This window comes from Sitophilus oryzae, unplaced genomic scaffold (assembly GCF_002938485.1).
Source record: "Sitophilus oryzae breed Bouriz unplaced genomic scaffold, Soryzae_2.0 scaffold_1502_pilon_pilon, whole genome shotgun sequence".
Classification (NCBI taxonomy): Eukaryota; Metazoa; Arthropoda; class Insecta; order Coleoptera; family Curculionidae; genus Sitophilus; species Sitophilus oryzae.
In genome coordinates this window covers 853,186-872,680 of record NW_022146173.1, presented here as the reverse complement: position 1 = coordinate 872,680, position 19,495 = coordinate 853,186, and the positions used below count along the sequence as shown (strand labels likewise).

Here is a 19,495-nt window from a genome sequence, read left to right as displayed (position 1 = left end):
CTTTTGTTGCTTCGTAGGAAGTAAAGTCGTCGTCGTCAGAACGACGAGTTTCCTAGAGTGAATTTGCTGAAAAAAGAGTAACATTGAAAACCATGGGCGCCGGAAGAATGAAATTTAGGGGGGGGCAAGGTAAAAATGAATAAAAAATTTACATTTTTGGTAATTATTGGGAAAACTGGAAATCGTCCGATTTTCACCAAAATTGGTATACACCCTATTTTGAAGTCGTAGATTACGAATCTGAACTTTTTTCTTGGCGGTCTCTTACCGTTTTTCAGAAAAACGGAAAATAATTTCAATATCGAATTTTTCTTAATTTCTCATATTTTTAAGGTTTTTGCTATTTTCTGTTACTTTTTTAACCAATTCTATGCATAATAGAGAAAATTTGCTAAAATAAATTTGTAAACAATCTGAAAATGTTAGATTATAGCTTTGTTCGGGTTCTTGTTATTACCGATTCTGAACCGTCCAAGAACTCTGCAGCGCATGCGCAAATGAAATAATGTCTTCATATTTCCTTCTGCGCATACGCATCACAGTTCTAGGACGGTTCAGAATCGGTAATAAGAGAAACCCGAAGTAAGTTTATGTGTTTCTGGCATTTAAAGCAACGTTGCCAATGCTAAACCTAAATTTAGCGTGTTTTTTTCGCTCATTCTGGAATTACGAAAGGCGGTCGCCAGAAGAACGGCTCCTTCCCATAACTGCTATTTTACCAACGAGATCTGACTATTTATACCCACGAAGTTGCACGAAAGAGTTTTGATTGCATTGGTTACAACTTCCATGCAGAGGGTGTTAATCTTTTGTTGTTATATTATTAGATTAACTAAAAAAAGATTAACCCCCTCCGCAAAGAAGTTAAAACCAATGCAATCAAAACTCTTCCGCGTAATTTTGTGGATATAGGTGTATATTTAATTATTGTCGATCTCATAATAGGTAATTTATTTAAAATCCCTAATCACCCGAAAAAATAGAAGATATGGCAACGTTGTAAATTTTCAAATTTCTAGATTAGGTCTAGAATATATTTGTCTCTCTTATTACATAGGAGAGAGAAAGAAGGATATATCAAATGTCAAACTTCCATCTGGTCTCAATTTTCTTTGCTATTTTGTTAAGAAAAGTGTTTTTCAGTAAAATGTTGGACACTTTTCTATCCCCAATCAAGTGTGGCTTTTAGATAAACTATAATATAATGAAAATATAGTGAAATTATTACTTTATAGGGCCGAAATAAAGAAAAATTCAATGTTGAAATAATTTTCCGTTTTTTTGAAAAACGGTAAGAGACCGCCAAGAAAAAAGTAGATTCGTAATCTACGACCTCAAAATAGTGTGTATACCAATTTTGGTGAAAATCGGACGATTTCCAGTTTCCCAATAATTACCACATTTTTTATTTTTTACAGGTAACACCTAACAATTTCATAATAATGATTATTTTTTTACAGATGGATGTAAGAAGATATAGCTTTTATTTTTATTGTTTCAGTGATCCAGGGGTGGGCAAATGCCCCCTCTTGCCCCCCCTGTCCGGCGCCCATGTTGAAAACTACCCTAATTTGTTCATGAACTGGACGCTATCTCCAAAAATAATCAAGCTACAAAAAAATTCATGAGGAAAAGTTGCTTGTCCATTTATTATGAACAACTTTCATACGGGTCAATTTGCTGTAAAACAAACTTTTTGAAAACCACCCCAAAGGGTTTTTGCCCAGCCACTAATTTTCATCCAAATGTCCAATTTAGTTCAGAAATTATTAGGAAAAAATTTAAATAAAAATGAAACTTCTACACCGACGAACTTTTTTACTTATTTTTATGTACAGAATATGCTGCCAAAGTTTGCGGGATACCGTTCGGATCACCCTGTATAGTACTCAACAATGATTAAAATAGTTGGCATCAGTAATATAGTGTAAAAGTGTGAGAATATTAGATTAAGTAAAACACGTTTCTTAAGACAAATTTAACACGCCAAGAAGGACCATTAATTTATGAACCTCCCCTCGTAACGACGTCATGCACCCCCATAACAAAATCGCCTGACATTTCTTATCGCGATCGACCCTAGAATCGGAAAAACCGGTCAAAACAATACCGGCACCTTGCACCTGACCAATACCACAGCCACCTTGACCGTAAAAATGTAAATATACGCCTTACACGACATCGATAAAAAAACTGACGTTCGTACGTATTACATAAGCGCGATAAAGCGAAACAAATAGACAGCCACCTACCGTCATTTTGTTGTTGTAGCTGTTAATCTTGTTCCTGGCCGCGTCCATTCGCACCGCCATCCCTTCTTTTAGCTTCCGGCTAACCTTGTCTTAGTCTATATATCACAGATAGAGTTAAGGAGAGGGTACGTAGACGTACGTAAACGTAAACAAATCCTAATTACTTATGCATAATTGTCGCGGCGTGGGCGATTTGATCGACGACGACAACGGGTCATCGATTTCGACGGCTGTTTTTTTCGGCGGCGGCGTCTCTATCCAAGGCCCCCCTCGATTACGGATCTCGCGCGTCGTGTCTACCGGCGGCGCCACTCCCCTCGTTCGCGCTCGGACACCATTTTGGACGGTTGTTGGTTGAAGCGACGGCCGCAAGAGGGAGGAAACGGAGGCGGCGGCGGCGCGGTGGCGGCGGATGGCGGCGCGATACGAGGGAGTCGTGAAAACGGGGAAAAATCGAACCTGTAGGTTCGGAAGCCTAATGGAAGGATTAAAGGCTGATTCATGGTACACCGTGACGGGCCGGGGCCGTGCGACGGTGAAGGCACGGCCAAACATTGTCAAATGTTATTTATACTTATGCATTCATGCTAAGCCGGGCACGGGCCGAGCTTCGCCGAAACGCGTCCGTGCCCCGTCCGAGAAATGTCGGTGTACATTTTTCCTCGGATCCGCTACGGTCCGGCCCATAGACAAACTAACAAAAGCAAGACGCGTCAACGCTGTACTGCAAAACGGTAACAAGTTTGATAAGAGTTTATTACCGCGCTTGCGTCAACTGGCCTTTTAGACGAGGACAGTTTACTTATGGATTGTGTATTTTGTAAAAAGGATGTTTAATTAATAAGCGTTTATTAAAATCAAATACATTTATTTCCATCGGTAAAATAAACAATAATTTCTGGACATAACAGATATAAAAACAAAAAAATCAAATAAACGAAAACGTATTGCTCTTTAATAGGTACGGTCGCAGGCAAAAAAAACTGGGATAATCTAGGGAACTAATAGCATTAATTTTGACAAATTGAATGCATTTTAAGTACTGTCAAAAATTAGGGTGCCTTTAGATTCCTAGATTGTTCCAGTTTTCTTTTGCAGACCGTACAAATTTTAACTAACATTCTGATAAAAGATACTAATTTTAAGACTAATTATACTAATCTAAAGATTCTAATTAACAATTATGACAAACGAAATAAAAGCATTATTCATCAAGAGGTACAAAAAATAATTATGTATACTATAATATTAATAATAGGAACAACAAGAAACATCTTAAAAATATACAACTTTTTCAAATATAAAACAAAAACATAAACTTTACATTTTCACAAGAATTTGCAAAAAATATTAACATTTCGAGTCTATTGTAAAATATAAGGCACGAAAATTCAAATTATAAAAAATATTAAAAAGATAAAGATTCTTATAACTTACAGTCAATTTGTAGGACCTTCGTTTTGTCTACGTTAGCGATGTAATCACAATAATATGTATAATCACATTAATTATTATGTTCTTCATAAATGTAAAATGTATTACATTATTTGTTTTCGTTTTGTACGCTAATCAAATAACAGTAATAACAATAACCAAACAAAACGCAAAATCAGGAATTCAACAGTTCGTTCAAGGCAAAAACGTTTTTCGTTTTATTTAGGTTAGGTTTGACGAGTGCGACTGCGCGATGAATTCTGACTCAACTGGCCAGCGCAAAAACAATAATTCGATTTCCTCAATCCTTTGAAAAGTCTTGCTTTTGTTAATTTGTCTATGGTCCGGCCCCGTTGCGGCAAACATAAATGAGTCGCCCGGGCTAAATACTTCGTTCGTCTACGGGCCTATAGCGACTGTTTTCTAGCAGTGTTGCCGCACCCAACTTTTAGCGCGTACCACATTATAAACTAAAAATGTACCACTTTGGTACAATTTTTTAAAGCACAACAAAATACATCTGCATATGACTTTAACCGGTTTGGTCGCTGTGAATTTCTTCATAAATTTCTACATAAAAAAACTTCCTGGAGAAAGACACAAATCGAGACGAAAAACATGAAATAGAAATTCAGAAAACCCAATTATAAGTATGTATAGGTTGAAGAATTCTAAGTAATTCTAATACTACACACAATACTTGGAAAACTTAAATTTTATTTAAAAAAAACGCAAATATAGAAGCATGTTAGAAACAGTAAATTTTCAAGTTTTTTCTTCGGGTTATTTAATATAGGCAACGCTATAGACATTACAACGTTTATAATACGTCGTTAATTAATGCGGATTTTCTCCGAATGGTATCGGTAAGCGCGTTTAATGCAATATCAACGACAATAATTATTAAATATCTATTCAATTTCGGTGCGCGTGGGAAATAATTATTGTACCAAATCATCCTGGATTTGAAAATGTAGTACTACTGTACCAAATAGAATTAAAAGTATCAAATTTGGTACAAATGTACCACTGCGGCAACACTGTTTTCTAGAATATAATCGGCACGGACATGATCCCCGTTGTCCACTCGGTGTAGCATATATTGAAGGCCCGGACGTGGCTCGGTGTCTACTTTACGGAACGTGCCCGGCTCGGGTACGGCCCGGTGTACCATGAATCAGCCTTAAGAATCCATTTCACTGATCCGAAAAAGTAGCAAAATAAGCGTTCGGCATTTAACGTTTTATGTAAAACTGGCTAGGTATTTTTACACAAATCAAGAATGAAATCTATACTAATGTATAAAATCCTTAAGTGACTGACTCACTGATTAATCACGAATCACGATCCTGCTCAAACCACTCAACATAAGAAGAAATTTTGGCATACAGGCTGATTCTAGGGTGTAGAGGTTCGATAAAAAGGAATTTTTCGAAATTCCAGTTCCAAGGGGGTGAAACCACCACTCAGATATTACAATATTTTTTATTTAAAAAACGATCAAGTTTCCGAAAAAACGCTTAAACACGTATATTTTATTTTATTTTTTTACATTTGTTAAAATTTTTTAAAAATGTATACAGGGTGTTTCGAAAAATCTGGTCATTGATTAATCATGATCCTGCTTAAAGCGCTTGACGTAAAAAGCTGATTTTTGGAAAACGGATTGACTTTAGGGTGTAGAGATTCGATAAGAAGGGATTTTTCGAAAGTCCAGTTCTAAGAGGGTGAAACCACCCCTCAATAATATTTTTTATTTAAAAACCGGTGAGTTTTTCGGAAAAACTCTTAAACACGTATATTTTATTTTGTTGTTTTATATATTTGAAGATTTTTTATAATTTATACAGGGTGTTTCATAAAATATGACCATTGAGTAATCACGATTCTGCTTAAACTGCTTGACGTTTAAAGCTGATTTTTCGCAAACGGATTGACTGTGGGGTGTAAAGGTTCGATAAGGCGGGGTTTCTCGAATCTCAAATTCCAAGAGGGTGAAAACGCCCCTCAAATATTACAATATTTGTTATTTAAAAAACGGTTAGTCTTTCGGGAAAACGCTTGAATACGCATAATTTATTTTGTTTTTTTACATAGTTTGAAATTTTTTAAAAAATTATACAGGGTGTTGGGTAATTTATTATACAAATGATTAATTCGACGCGAACGAAGTCGCGGGTACACGCTAGTAGTCTACATAAAGTACGTCTACTGGATCTGTGTCTATGAAAGTAATTCGGACAAAAAATATTTAAATAAACAGCAATATATTTTATAAATCGCTACCTAAATAGGAGCGGCGCGGAGTACACGTGGACCGCAAAATACTCCGCCCACTCATTTCATTGGCTACTTGCAAATTTGTCGATTTTTTATTGATGGGACGCGTCGTCTAATTTTCTTACGAGAAACATCGAGAGGATATCGTTTCCCCCCTTACAGATGCCCCGTAGCTAAAGAACGGATAGACGTACTGTACATTTCGGGTCACACGTTGGGCGCCAAGCAAATTACACACTGATAATTTGAACAATTTACAATAAATACCTATCGATCGATTGCCGACTCATTGGTAGTAACGAGAGAGGCTGGTCTTGATCTTGAGGTATTTGCCTTGGTCTTGCACAAACAGCATGACCAAAACCAAGATTAGCATTAGACCGATCATAAGCGCAAAACCCCAGACCGACCTGTGCAAAACTTACGCAAGACAAAGACCCAGAATTCCAGACTCTTGCGGTCTTGGAATTTTTTCTCTTTATTGAATCTCAAGTCTTGGTCATTGAAGACAAGTCTTGGTCTTACATTTGAAGAGGTGGCTGCAACAACCAGGCAGCTCCATTTTAATAAATTTGTGGGAAATCGAAAAAGAACTGCTCGGTTCTTGCTGTAAACCCAGAGCAAGGCAGCTACAACTAACGTCGCCATTTATGTCTCTCTGTCTCTCTCTGTCTTTATTCCTACAACAGGAATGTAGTGGTCAGGTGATGTGTGAGGTTTGTCTCCATAATTCCCTGTCTTGTGCTTCATGTACAAGCGTGTGCAGGGGCTTGTGAGTGATTTTTGATAGCTGGTCTATCCATCGGGAGGGCGAGCGGCCTCTTGGTCTTCTTCCCGGAACCTTGCCCTGTATAATGAGTTTTTCCATACAGTCAGTATCCCTCCTCATAACGTGACCGAAATATTTAAGTATACGTGACTGTATAGAAGTTGAGAGGCGTTCTGTGATGTTCAGTTCTTGGATTATGGATTCATTGGTTCGCCGGGCAGTCCAGGGAATTCTGAGCATTCGTCGCCAACAGTACATCTCAGTTGCGTCAATTTTTTTCATTTCTGACTGTCTCATCGTCCAGGACTCGGAGCCATACATTAATATAGGAAATATTAGGCAGTGAACAAGCCATTTTTAAGTGTTTAGATATGTTTTTGTCTCGCCATATCTTTGAGAGTTTTCGCACTGCCACTCTTGTCATTTTACATCTTCTTCTTATTTCCCCTTCTAACGATCCCGTATTGTTTATAAGTGACCCAAGATATATATATTGACTTACAACCTCAAAACGACCAATGCTCACTACATCAGGTTTGTTGTTGTTTTGCCTGTCGATAATCATAATTTTTGTTTTAGAGGGATTAATTTCAAGTCCAAGTTTCTCGCTCTCGTCTTCAACCAATTTTAGAAGCTGCAGTAACTCTTCCTCGTTTCCCGCTAGAAGGACCGTATCGTCTGCAAATCTGAGGTTGGTAATTTTGTGACCATTAATTGTTATCCCCCCTTGCCAATGTTCCAATGCCCTTCTCATGATATATTCAGTATATCTATTGGATAACTGAGGAGATAGTATGCACCCCTGCCTAACACCACAGGTAGGCTGGAAGTCTTCCGAAGTAACGCCATTGATGGTAATTCTACTTTTGGTATTTACATACAGATTCTGGATCAATGAAATCAAATGAAGAGGCACGCCCATTTCTTTAAGAACCATCCATAGTTTTGACCATTTATGTACTGTTATAATAATAATAATAATAATAATAAATGTCATTATTCGGGGGTCAAATGGGCAGTGTATGGGGGGTCAAATGGGCAGTGTATGCGTCACAAATAGCCTCTCCTGTCAATTCCTACTCGCACCTCCAAGTGGTGACTCCTGGAAACTTCTCTGTACACTATAAAAAGCTAACTTGAACTTATCCAAAGATACTACAACACAAAGTACCAACAGAGAAGGCCAACGCGAGAGGAAGAAACCACCGGCTGACAGGCTAGCACCCTGCCAGTTGAGATATAATCGCTGTAAAAACAAAAAAACAGTTCCGAGGCGTGACGGAGGACCAGGGCACCTCTGTTCGGACACGCCATAATCCTATGCCTGGCGCAGAAAGTAGTGAGACAGGTGGCACTACCCCTGTGTATGGAATCCACCGCGGCGATACCTAGGAATAGACTGAACAACTCTCAATCTGAACCTGTTCCAACCTCGAGTAATGATGAAGGGCTTGAGGCTCTTTCCATTCCCGAGGTCAGAAATACAAGTAAGAAGACGCGTTTTAGATGGTCTGAAGAGATGAATACTCACCTTTACCGCTCTTACTTGCACATCACAAAAATGGAAACAAACTCTGAACCATACGGGAAAAGGTTGCATGAGGAAATGATCCGCAGCTTTCCAGAGCTTGCCGTAAAGACGATGCAAAATATCCTGGATCAAAGAAGGCAGCTTTTTAAAAAAATCGACTACATCCAGACACAACTAAAAGATCCGTCAAGAAGTTGCTGAAGAACTAGGATTGAACACCACTCAGGCTTCTGAACCTATAATAGATACAAGGGATCAAGAACACGAAGATAGACAAAACGCAGAAGACCAAGTAACAGAAATTGAGCGGGAACCAATTATTGTAGAGACCGAGGAAACCAGATCATTCCAGACACTTCAAAAAAATATCCTTCTATATAGTGGTATGAATCCAAGAATGAGACCTACTATACCCAGACTAAAAACTTCAAATCAAACAAAGAACATAATAAGTACCGTAAACAACGTGTTAGCGCATATCATTAATGACTGTAATGATATCATTACTCTGCACGACTACATCTATTCGGCAGCGGTCACAATAACAGAAATGCATAACCAAACCACCACAACAGCTCACAGTACCAGATCCAAATCAAGGCAACCGGCATGGCAAACTAGATTGGAGAAAAAAATTGAGTGGATAAGAAAAGATATAGGCATTCTTACACAATATACAACGTCGACCAAGCATACATCAAGAGTAACGAGGAAGGTGAACATCATAATAGATAAATATAAAAATGACTATAACAAGACAGCAGCGGAAATATTAGACTACATCAAGCAGAGACTACAAATATATGCCAACAGAATGCGCAGATATAAAGAAGCATACCAAAGAAGAATTGATAATAAACTTTTCCAAAACAATCAAAAAGCATTTTATAGAAAGATCCAAAATCCATACGATCAAGCGCATAACAATAATACACCCACAGCAAAGGAAACTCGTGATTTTTGGTGTAAGATATGGGAAGAACCTGTCAGACATAAAGAAAATACAGAATGGATAAGACGTGAAACAGAGCGAATGAGCAACGTTCAAAAGATGCCTGCACAAAATATTAGCAAAGAAGATGTAAGACGATGCTTAACAGGAACACACAACTGGAAAATGGCGGGACCAGACAAGCTCCAAAACTACTGGTATAAAAAACTAACATGCATTCATGAGAAGATAGCAGCAATACTTAACGACTTTCTTAAACAGCCGAACACCATACCAAAATTCCTCACAGAAGGCAACACCTATCTCTTACCTAAAACCACGACATCTTCTAGCGATCCATCGAAATATAGGCCTATAACCTGTTTGCCTACACTCTATAAGTTACTAACAGGTATTTTATGTAATAAAATATATGAACATATTGATACCAATAATCTGATGACTCAAGAACAGAAAGGATGTAGGAGGAAGGCTCAGGGATGTAAAGACCAACTAATAATCGACGCAGTAATCATGGAACATGCGAAAAAGAATAAAAGAGACCTGCATACAGCATTCATAGACTACCAAAAAGCGTTCGACAGCGTGCCCCACTCCTGGCTGATAGAGAGTCTTAGGCTGTACAAAATCGATACACAAATTGTTACACTACTGGAAAGCCTTATGAATTCATGGAAAACGAACCTGATATTGAATAACCAGACCACAGACATTTCGATTCATATTAAACGGGGAATATTCCAGGGTGATGCACTAAGTTCCCTCTGGTTCTGCATTGCATTAAATCCATTAAGCAGCATGTTAACCCACACGGACAGTGGATTTAAGATATCTGAAGAAAATGTGAGTCACCTTATGTATATGGATGATATCAAACTGATATCCAACACACAAAATGGTCTAAATAAACTTATAAGAACAACTGAAGAATTTTCCAATGATATAAGAATGAACTTTGGCCTAGAAAAATGTAAAACAAACCATATGAAAAGAGGAAAATGGTGTCAGTCAGATGACTTCATCCTTCTAGAAGAATCAGGAGGAGGAACTGTGAGATCTATGGATAAACATGAAACATACAAATATCTAGGGTTTATACAGTCACAGGGAATTAATGGCAGTGAAATGAAAAATCAAATAAAGAACACATTCAAGACCCGATTAAATGCTGTCATGAAGACCCAGCTCTGCGGAAGCAATAAAGTCCAAGCTACAAATACATTTGTAATGCCAACGATAACATATAGCTTTGGATCATTAAATGGACCCCTACAGAACTGGACGAACTAAACAGGTCTGTTAGAACCACGTATACAAAATATCGATCCCATCATCCAAAAGCATGTAAAGAACGTTTCCATCTTCCAAGAGAAATAGGGGGGCGAGGCGTCATGGATCTGCGACTACAACATAAAAAACAAATTAAAAACCTACGAACGTATTTCCACACGATAGCATCAACATCAAGCCTCTATGATACCATAAGCAAAACAGATAAAAAATTGACGCCTCTGAATCTTAGTGATAAAGAAATGAATATAGATGCTGGTTACACAATAGCTCTGCAAAAAAGCAAGTGGCAAGGAAAAGAGCTACATGGCCGATACCTCAACACACTTGATCTGGACAGCATTCATAAGCCAGCTTCAGTAGCATGGCTGACACACGGAACGATTTTCCCAGAGACAGAAGGATTTATGTGCGCAATTCAAGACCAAGTAATAGCCACAAGATCATACCTAAAATATATAATAAAGGACCCCACAATTAAAAACAACTGTATGCCGAATGTGCGGAGAAGGAAACGAGAATATAGAACACATTATTAGTAGTTGTACAACGCTAGCTTCAAGAGAGTATACCGACAGACATAACAACGTAGCAAAAATAATACATACAGAACTTAGTTTGAAGTATAAATGCATTAACGAACGCATTCCATATTATAATTATGTCCCAATGAACGTCCTAGAGAATGATGCTTGTAAATTATACTGGGATAGAGAAATATTAACAGATCGGACAGTGCAACACAACAGACCAGACATATGTCTGCTGGACAAACTCAAAAAAGAAATCTATCTTATTGATATCGCTGTCCCTGCCCCTACAAATGTCAACCGAAAACATCAAGAAAAGATCGACAAATACACCTTACTAGCACAGGATATGAAAGAGGTCTGGGGAGTGGATAGGGTGTCAGTGGTGCCTATAGTGATTGGATCAACTGGAGAAATCCCCAAGCAGCTCCTTCACAATCTGAAAAAAAAACTGGAACTTAACCAAAATCTTTACATACAACTTCAGAAGTCAGTTATTCTCGCAACATGCAACATAATGAGAAAAGTATTAAACTTGAGAAGATAGCTAAAAACTATTGTCTTGCCCCTTTGGGGCCGACAATAGATTTACTTACCGTGTAACGTGACAAAAAAAAAAAAAAAAAAAAAAATGTCATTATTCCCAAATAAAAATAGAAATATTACAAAAAAAAATATTACAACATTGAACACAAAATGAATGAATCAACGTGACATACCGTTCTGCGAGAAATGTAAACATTAAAACGGAACGGTTCTTGAGTCTTAAATAGCAGTTGTACACTTTTTAGCGCATTAGCTGATCTTAATCTATTTATTCTCCTGTGCTTAAAGTATCAAATCGACCAATTTTTTCACCCGTTTCTCAGCACATCGTTAGATTATTTAAAATTATCATCCCGGGACTGTCTGTCTATCCGTGCGACGCGGTCGCGGACAGACAGCTTCCGCATCCGGCGACCCCGAAAGCCGAGGGTGAAGGGCCTAGGTCTAGACGCGGACGACGACGCGGCATCAGGGAGAGAAAAAAAGGAAACAGAAGGCGTCGGGCTTGTCTTTGCCAGTCTTGCCAGTTAATTTTTCAAAGGGACGTTCGACGAAACAAGGGAGGATTTAATATTTGAAAATAGGAGAATTTCGGACTTCTACTGTCTATAATTATTATCTTAACTTACACAACGTTGTAGAATGTAGAATCAGTGGGAGTGGGGGTTAATCACTGTGACCTTAAAGATCTATTGTACAGGATGAGCCAATTTGGACGCTTTTAAAGAGAAACAAAACACCCTTTTCTATAGGAGATAAAAGACGAAAACTAATATCGATGTCTGGAGCTCAAGTTTTATCAAAAACATGATGATGAAAACCGCATATCGATATCTGTTTCCGTTTCGGAGTTACGGGGTGTTTTTCAAAAATGTGCATTTTTAACAAATTGCTGTAACTTTTTTCCTATGAAAAATTTTGTATTTTTATGAAAACATTTCCAAAGCAATTTTTTACGTAGAATTTAATGGCTTAAGTATACTTTTTTAATATTAAGAATTTAAGAATTATCAGCAGAAAATTTGATTTTTTATATGGGACAGCCTGTATATTTTTAATTCATTGAAAATAATTTAAAATTAACTTTACAAAAAAGCATACTTATAAAAATTCGCCCACTTTGAATAAATAGGCTTTGAACGGCGCCGGCTGTAATGCAAAAAAATTCTAGCTGTGAGCAGCAATTAAAACGAAAATAATATTTGCAATGAGAGATGCAGAATTTTATAACCATTTAAACTATATTTAACAGCAACACATTTAAACTACGAGTATATTTAATAACAATAAAAATAAATGGACATACGGGACCGTTTTTGAACATTTCTCGCCGAATTCATTAACTCAGTGGGGGTGAAAGATACCCTCGCATAACCGCGAAATACTTCTAATTCGTGTCTAGATTATACGGGCAATTTAAAAATAAAAACCTTTATTCTTCCGCAAAGATAAAAATCCATAGGCGTTAAGTCCGGCGGCTTCGGCGGCCTCGACAGCCAACGGCTGCGATCTTGGTTACCTAGCTACTCAATTATTTTCGAAATTCGCTGCAAAAATTTGCTGATAACTTCAGCGTTCTGAGGCGGTGCCTTGTCTTGCTGGAAAAATATATTTTTGTTTTCCATTAGGGGCATATCATCAATAAGGGGTCCAAAGCCTACTAGTTAAAAGTGGCGAACTTTTAAAAATTCTGTATTTCGAAGGGGACTATAACAAAATATCAAGTGTGCTATATTTTTGGAAAGATAATTTTAAGTCCTTCTCAGTTCAGTCAATTTTTCTGTTGATAACTCTTAAATTATTAATTTTAAAAAATTATACTTAAACCATTAAATTCCACGTAGAAAGGTGCTTTGGAAATGTTTTATAATATAAAAATACAAAATTTTCCATAGCAAAGAAGATACAGCGATACGTTAAAAAGGCATATTTTTGAAAAACATCCCGTAACTCCGAAACGGTAACAGAATATCGATGTGCGGTTTTCACCATCATGTTTTTGATAAAAATTGAGCTCCAGACATCGATATTAGTTTTAGTGATGTAAACCTTAGTTACTTTTATGGACTCGTAACTACTAGTTACTTTTGGTAATAGGACTCGTTAGTTTAGTTACTTTAGTTACTCGTTACTTTGGTACTTAGTATCGTTACTTTATAATCGTTGTTTTGTGTACAGGTTGGAAGACTTGAGCTTGACGTGGAACTTCGTTACTTATTGTGTGCGGCGATCTTCGTTGCATGCTCGGTTTAACCTATAAGGGGTTTCTACTTTCTTCTGGTGTAAGGGCTTAATAGGATAATTTCAATACACGGTATTCAAGTACTGAATAATATATTTTTAATAATATGTATAATATTTTCATAATGATATGTTATATAAAACTATGTACTATTAATAAAATTAAAAATAAAAGAAAACAAATTAAACAAAGAAAATATATGTATAATAAATATAAAGTATTTTTTATACTCTCTCTCTCTCTCTCTCTCTCTCTCTCTCTCTCTCTCTCTCTTTGTATTACATTAATAAATTAACAACAGGCAAACATTAAAGAGTAAAAATTAAAAAAAATGTATATATTTTTGTTAAAATGTAAATGATAAAAAACCTACTAATTTAAAACTTGGGAATATAATCGGCACGGACATGATCCCCGTTGTCCACTCGGTGTAGCATATATTGAAGGCCCGGACGTGGCTCGGTGTCTACTTTACGGAACGTGCCCGGCTCGGGTACGGCCCGGTGTACCATGAATCAGCCTTAAGAATCCATTTCACTGATCCGAAAAAGTAGCAAAATAAGCGTTCTGCATTTAACGTTTTATGTCAAACTGGCTAGGTATTTTTACACAAATCAAGAATGAAATCTATACTAATGTATAAAATCCTTAAGTGATTGACTCACTGATTAATCACGAATCACGATCCTGCTCAAACCACTCAACATAAGAAGAAATTTTGGCATAAAGGTTGATTCTAGGGTGTAGAGGTTCGATAAAAAGGGATTTTTCGAAATTCCAGTTCCACTCAAATATTACAATATTTGTTTAATTAAAAAACCGTCAAGTTTCCGAAAAAACGCTTAAACACGTATATTTTATTTTGTTTTTTACATTTTTTAAGATTTTTTAAAAATGTATACAGGATGTTCCGAAAAATCTGGTCATTGATTAATCACGATCCTGCTTAAAGCGCTTGACGTAAAAAGCTGATTTTTGGAAAACGGATTGACCTTAGGGTGTAGAGATTCGATAAGAAGGGATTTTCCGAAACTCGAATTCTAAGGGGGTGAAACCACCCCTCAAATATTAGAATATTTTTTATTTAAAAACCGGTGAGTTTTTCAGAAAAACTTTTAACCACGTATATTTGATTTTGTTGTTTTACAAGTTTTTAAAAATTTATACAGGGTGTTTCATAAAATATGACCAGTGAGTAATCACGATTCTGCTTAAACTGCTTGACGTTTAAAGCTGATTTTTGGCAAACTGATTGACTGTGAGGTGTAAAGGTTCGATAAAGAGGGGTTTCTCGAATCTCCAATTCGAAGAGGGTGAAAAAGGCCCTCAATATTACAATATTTGTTATTTAAAAAACGGTTAGTCTTTCGGGGTTTTTGGACACGCATAATTTATTTTGTTTTTTTACATATTTTGAAATTTTTTAAAAAATCATGCAGAGTGTTCCAAAAAGTTGGGTAATTGATTAACCACGATTCTGCTTGACGTAAAAAGCTTATTTTTGGCAAACGGATTTTTCGAAAGTCAAATTCCAACGAGATGAAACTATCCCTCAAATATTACCAAGTTATATAATAATATCGACATATTGTTTTTTCTCATGCTGACATAAATGTGAGAAAATTTTATCCAGTTTGTAGGTATGTTAATGGAAATCTTGCTTTGCTTCATCATCACCATTACAAATGATTAATTCGACGAGAACGAAGTCGCGGGTACACGCTAGTAGTCTACATAAAGTACGTCTACTGGATCTGTGTCTACGAAAGTAATTCGGACAAAAAATATTTAAATAAACAGCAATATATTTTATAAATCGCTACCTAAATAGGAGAGGCGCGGAGTACACGTGGACCGCAAAATACTCCGCCGACTCATTTCATTGGCTACTTGCAAATTTGTCGAATTTTTATTGATGGGACGCGTCGTCTAATTTTCTTACGAGAAACATCGAGAGAATATCGTTTCCCCCCTTACAGATGCCCCGTAGCTAAAGAACGGATAGACGTACTGTACATTTCGGGTCACACGTTGGGCGCCAAACAAATTACACACTGATAATTTGAACAATTTACAATAAATACCTATCGATCGATTGCCGACTCATTGGTAGTAACGAGAGAGGCTGGTCTTGATCTTGAGATATTTGCCTTGGTCTTGCACAAACAGCATGACCAAAACCAAGATTAGCATTAGACCGATCACAAGCGCAAAACCCCAGACCGACCTGTGCAAAACGTACGCAAGACCAAGACCCAGAATTCAAGACTCTTGCGGTCTTGGAATTTTTTCTCTTTATTGAATCTCAAATCTTGGTCTTACATTTGAAGAGGTGGCTGCAACAACCAGGCAGCTCCATTTTAATAAATTTGTGGGAAATCGGAAAAAAAACTGCTCGGTTCTTGCTGTAAACCCAGAGCAAGGCAGCTACAACTAACGTCGCCATTTATGTTTCTCTCTCTCTCTCTGTCTTTATTCCTACAAAAGGAATGTAGTGGTCAGGTGATGTGTGAGGTTTGTCTCCATAATTCCCTGTCTTGTGCTTCATGTACAAGCGTGTGCAGTGGCTTGTGGGTGATTTTTGATAGCTGGTCTATCCATCGGGAGGGCGAGCGGCCTCTTGGTCTTCTTCCCGGAACCTTGCCCTGTATAATGAGTTTTTCCATACAGTCAGTATCTCTCCTCATAACGTGACCGAAATATTTAAGTATACGTGACTGTATAGAAGTAGAGAGGCGTTCTGTGATGTTCAGTTCTTGGATTATGGATTCATTGGTTCGCCGGGCAGTCCAGGGAATTCTGAGCATTCGTCGCCAACAGTACATCTCAGTTGCGTCAATTTTTTTCATTTCTGACTGTCTATCGTCCAGGACTCGGAGCCATACATTAATATAGGAAATATTAGGCAGTGAACAAGCCTTTTTTTTAGTGTTTAGATATGTTTTTTTCTCGCCATATCTTTGAGAGTTTTCGCACTGCCACTCTTGTCATTTCACATCTTCTTCTTATTTCCCCTTCTAACGATTCCGTGTTGTTTATAAGGGACCCAAGATATATATATTGACTTACAACCTCAAAACGACCAATTCTCACTACATCAGGTTTGTTGTTGTTTTGCCTGTCGATAATCATAATTTTTGTTTTAGAGGGATTCATTTCAAGTCCAAGTTTCTCGCTTTTGTCTTCAACCAATTTTAGAAGCTGCAGTAACTCTTCCTCGTTTCCCGCTAGAAGGACCGTATCGTCTGCAAATCTGATGTTGGTAATTTTGTGACCATTAATTGTTATCCCTCTTTGCCAATGTTCCAATGCCCTTCTCATGATATATTCAGTATATATATTGAATAACTGAGGAGATAGTATGCACCCCTGCCTAACACCACAGGCAGGCTGGAAGTCTTCCGAAGTAACGCCATTGATGGTAATTCTACTTTTGGTATTTACATAGAGATTCTGGATCAATGAAATCAAATGAACAGGCACGCCCATTTCTTTAAGAACCATCCATAGTTTTGACCATTTATGTACTGTTATAATAATAATAATAATAATAATAAATGTCATTATTCCCAAATAAAAATAGAAATATTACAAAAAAAATATTACAACATAAAAAATAACACTCTGATATTGAGAGAACTGATTGAGAGTTCTGTTGAGAGAACTGATTGTTGCAGGAACGGATCGGCCAATTTTTTTAAAGGGTTTGGTTTGGTTTGGTTAAAAGTTAGTTTAAATTCATTAAAATTCTCATTTACGAAAAAAGTGGAGCTGCCTGGTTATTGCAGCCACCCCTTCATTTACTCATTAATACCCATTGAACACAAAATGAATGAATCAACGTGACATACCGTTCTGCGAGAAATGTAAACATTAAAACGGAACGGTTCTTGAGTCTTAAATAGCAGTTGTACACTTTTTAACGCATTAGCTGATCTTAATATATTTATTCTCTTATGCTTAAAGTATCAAATCGACCAATTTTTCCACCCGTTTCTCAGCACATCGTTAGATTATTTAAAATTATCATCCCGGGACTGTCTGTCTATCCGTGCGACGCGGTCGCGGACAGACAGCTTCCGCATCCGGCGACCCCGAAAGCCGAGGGTGAAGGGCCTAGGTCTAGACGCGGACGACGACGCGGCATCAGGGAGAGAAAAAAAGGAAACAGAAGGCGTCGGGCTTGTCTTTGCCAGTTAATTTTTCAAAGGGATGTTCGACGAAAGAAGGGAGGATTTAATATTTGAAAATAGGAGAATTTCGGACTTCCACTGTCTATAATTAATTATCTTAACTTACACAACCTTGTAGAATGTAGAATGAGTGGGAGTGGAGGTTAATCACTGCGACCCTAAAGATATATACAGGGTGGGCCAAATTGGATGTTTTTAAAGGGAAACATAATTTTGTATAGGAGATATACATATATAGGATTTTCTCTAGGAGATATATAGATAGACGAAAACTAATATCGGTGTCTGGAGCTCAATTTTTATCAAAAACATGATGGTGAAAACCGCACATCGATATCTGTTACCGTTTCAGAGTTACGATTTGTTAAAAATGTGCATTTTTAACAAATTGCTGTAACTTTTTTGTTATAAAAAAATTTGTATTTTTATGAAAACATTTTCAAGCACTTTTTTACATAGAATTTAATGGTTTAAGTATATATTTTTTTAAATTAATAATTTAAGAATTATCAACAGAAAATTTGATTTTTTATATGGGACACCCTGTATATTTTTAATTTATTGAAAAGAATTTAAAATTAACTTTCCAAAAATATAGCATACTTGATATTTTGCTCGATTTCTCTTCGAGATATAAAGTTTTTAAAAATTCGCCCACTCTGAATAAGTATAGGCTTTGAACGGAACCGGCTGTAATGCAAAAAAATTCTAGCTGTGAGCAGCAATTAAAACGAAAATAATATTTGCAATGAGAGATGCAGAATTTTATAACAATTTAAACTATGCTTAACATCAACACATTTAAACTATATCTAATAACAATAAAAATAAATAGCAAACCAAGACATGAGATATTGCTACAGGTGTTACCGTCTTCTGTTATGGACAGACGGGACCGTTTTTGAACATTTCTCGCCGAATTCATTAACTCAGTGAGGGTGAAAGATACCCTCGCATAACCGCAAAGTACTTCTAATTCTTGTCTAGATTATACGGGCAATTTAAAAATAACATCCTTTATTCTTCCGCAAAGATAAAAATCCATAGGCGTTAAGTCCGGCGGCTTCGGGGGCCGCGACAGCCAACGGCTGCGATCTTGGTTACCTAGCTATTCAATTATTTTCGAAATTGGCTGCAAACATTTGCTGATAACTTCAGCGTTCTGAGGCGGTGCCTCGTCTTGCTGGAAAATATATTTTCGAGTTCCATTAGGGGCATATCATCAATAAGGGGTCCAAAGCCTACTAGTTAAAAGTAGCGAACTTTTAAAAATTCTGTATTTCGAAGGGGACTATAAGATAATATCAGGTGTGCTATATTTTTGGAAAGGTAATTTTAAGTCCTTTTCAGTTAATTAAAAATATACAGGGTGTACCTAATAAAAAATGAAATTTTCTGTTGAAAACTCTTAAAATATTAATTTAAAAAAATTATACTTAAACCATTAAATTCTATGTAGAAAGGTGCTTTGGAGAT

The 19,495-nt window shown here is 36.9% G+C and overlaps 1 protein-coding gene across 4 annotated transcripts in view; it reads right to left on the bottom strand.

Moving 5' to 3' along the window:
• The window catches only part of LOC115878225 (protein alan shepard), a 225,268-nt gene that overhangs the window by 183,387 nt on the left and 22,386 nt on the right, over window positions 1-19,495 (bottom strand). For 3 of the 4 annotated variants that reach the window (XM_030894646.1, XM_030894647.1, XM_030894648.1), the window contains exon 1: window positions 2,253-2,327. The exons of the other annotated variant lie outside the window; for it this stretch is intronic. In XM_030894646.1, the coding sequence (XP_030750506.1) occupies window positions 2,253-2,312 (60 nt within the window). In that variant the 5' untranslated portion in view covers window positions 2,313-2,327. Of the gene's footprint in view, window positions 1-2,252; window positions 2,328-19,495 lie in introns of those variants that run through there. 4 annotated transcript variants of the gene reach the window in all.